The 2,246-nt window shown below is 41.9% G+C and overlaps 1 protein-coding gene across 1 annotated transcript; it reads left to right on the top strand.

The window, feature by feature from the left end:
- The first annotated feature begins 221 nt into the window (after nucleotides 1-221).
- LOC140428778 (cysteinyl leukotriene receptor 2-like) lies at nucleotides 222-1,148 on the top strand. The gene has a single exon (XM_072515470.1). It carries the CDS (start codon nucleotides 222-224, stop codon nucleotides 1,146-1,148), a length of 927 nt encoding a protein of 308 aa, XP_072371571.1.
- Nucleotides 1,149-2,246: the final 1,098 nt, after the last annotated feature.

Genomic DNA, 2,246 nt, shown 5'->3' with positions numbered 1-2,246 from the left:
TAAAAACATTAAAATATCAACATTGACTTTAAAACTTTGCCAGAGACAGCATTGAGAGGTAGAATGATGCCATTAGCTATGCTGAAGTGACTGTGTAAGTACTCAAAGCATGTTACATTCATAGTATTAAATCAAAGCAAGATGGAAAAATCTGTTTTAACCTCTTCCATTTGCCATTAGTAAAATTAGTGGCTTCCTTCTACAGAAAGATCCGATTGAGAATGAATGACGGAAGCAGCCAGAATATTTCATGTGAGAACATTACTGACTTTAAAACTAACATCTATGTCCCAACCTATATCATTGTATTTATTTTTGGATTTATTGAAAACATATTATGTTTATATGTGTTCCTGAAGTTATACAAGAAGAAGACTGCAATGAGCATTGTCATGGTGAACCTTGCGATATCGGATCTGCTTTTTGTGTGCACATTGCCCTGGCGCGTGCATTATTATTGGAAACGTCTTTGGACTCTTTCAGATTCCTTTTGTGAATTCCTATTTTATGCCCTGTACCTCAACATGTACTGCAGCATCTACTTTCTGACTCTGATGAGCATATTGCGTTATTTCGCTATAGTGCATCCAATTAAATGTTTAAAGTTTAGAAGAGTCAAATATGTGCAAATCATATGCATCGCAATATGGGTATTTGTTGCAGCAGCGGCCAGTCCTATTCTGAGAGTTGGCAGCAAAACAAATAAGACACAATGCTTTCAAGTCAACGATGAAACAAATATATCAACCATGAATTTAATTTCACTGCCCGTGGGTTTCTTTCTTCCCTTCTTTATTAGCACTGTTTCTTACATATTTGTTGTTAAGACCTTGCTAACCTCAAAAGCAAAGCATCATAAACAGATAAGTTCTCGGCGAAAAGCTGTTGCCATGATTATTATTGTGATGACTATATTTCTAACCATTTTTTTGCCCTATCACATCCTAAGAACTGTCTTCATTACCAGAACATCCCAAGCCAGCTGTTTTGTTCATAAAGGCGCGGTGGTTACCCAGTGCGCAGCAGCAATCAATTCGTGTCTGAACCCCCTTTTGTATTACTTTGCAGCAGAGAACTTCAGGGAGAAGCTAAGAAACATTGTCGAGAACGCATTCAGAGGCTGTCCTACCCTGATGCTCGAAACTTGACACCCTGCTACCAATTATTATAAAACTATGCTCAGAATGGTAGGAGTGCAAGATTTTACCCCTTGTTCAAAAGGTCAACATTATAGGCGGGATTCTCCGTCCGAAAGTCAGTTTACTTTATTAATCCCTTAGTACTTTATATGCCTCGGTCAAATCCCCTCTCATTCTTCTAAATTCCAGCGACTATAAGCCCAAACTGTTTAATCTCTCCTCAAATGTCAACCCTTTCCCTCCATTGATCTTAACCACAATGTTCATGGATACTCTTGTTACGATTGACAGCTCCTGACCACTTCAACAATGTTAAATGCTTTCTATGGTTACAAAAAAGTATGTAAAATCATTTTGTTGCTTTGAAGGATCAATGGAGAGTACTTGAGATGCATTCAAGTGTGAAGGGAAAGATAAATAACAAACTTAGCAGCTGTGTCTGAACCATTAAGCTGCCAATCACAGACTAGTGAAAAGTACTGCTCTGTGAAATTGAATGGATGTTTAGCATTTCAAAGGATGTCAAAAATTTCAACGGGGATTTGAAGCATTTTCAAGTGTTGAGGCCTTTCTATCAAGGCACTGCCGCTTCAAAAAGCTGCTGTTTCAAAGGCTTAGGGCTGAGGGAGCATACGTTAGGAAAGGGAAAGTGTTCCTGCATTGATTCTTCACTGAACTGCCAGGACTGCTCATCAGGCAGAGCAATTCAGGGTGAGGAGGCCATTTCAGAGTTTAAAAAGTTTGACCAGGATGATGCTGCTGAACAAAGGGCTGTCCGAGATCACCACGCCAAGGGTGATCTTCAGCTTGCCCGGGCTGGAAAGGGCAGTCCAGACATGGGACCGCCATCCCGGGGGAGGTTCTCAGGATCAAGCTCTCACCCACAACTCTCACCCACTCAACCCCCAGGACCCACGTGGAATGGCAGAGGGGCACATTAGCAATGAGATGACTCTGTTGACCACCCTCAGGTTCCACTGCGCCAGGGCTGCACTTGGCCATGCTTACGCCAAAGCCCATCTGGCGGATTTCCCGTTGTGGTGCGTCGGAGCAACACATGGGGGTGAGGAGGGGATAATCGGGCTTCCAGCCCATTAATTGCATGCT

Source organism: Scyliorhinus torazame, chromosome 8 (genome assembly GCF_047496885.1).
Source record: "Scyliorhinus torazame isolate Kashiwa2021f chromosome 8, sScyTor2.1, whole genome shotgun sequence".
Lineage (NCBI taxonomy): Eukaryota > Metazoa > Chordata > Chondrichthyes > Carcharhiniformes > Scyliorhinidae > Scyliorhinus > Scyliorhinus torazame.
The sequence above is the reverse complement of the archived record's forward strand: the minus strand, read 5'-3'. Positions and strand labels throughout refer to the sequence as shown.

Coding starts and splice junctions, on each gene's coding strand:
- LOC140428778 (XM_072515470.1), top strand. CDS start 222: ATGAATGACGGAAGCAGCCAGAATATTTCATGTGAGAACATTACTGAC.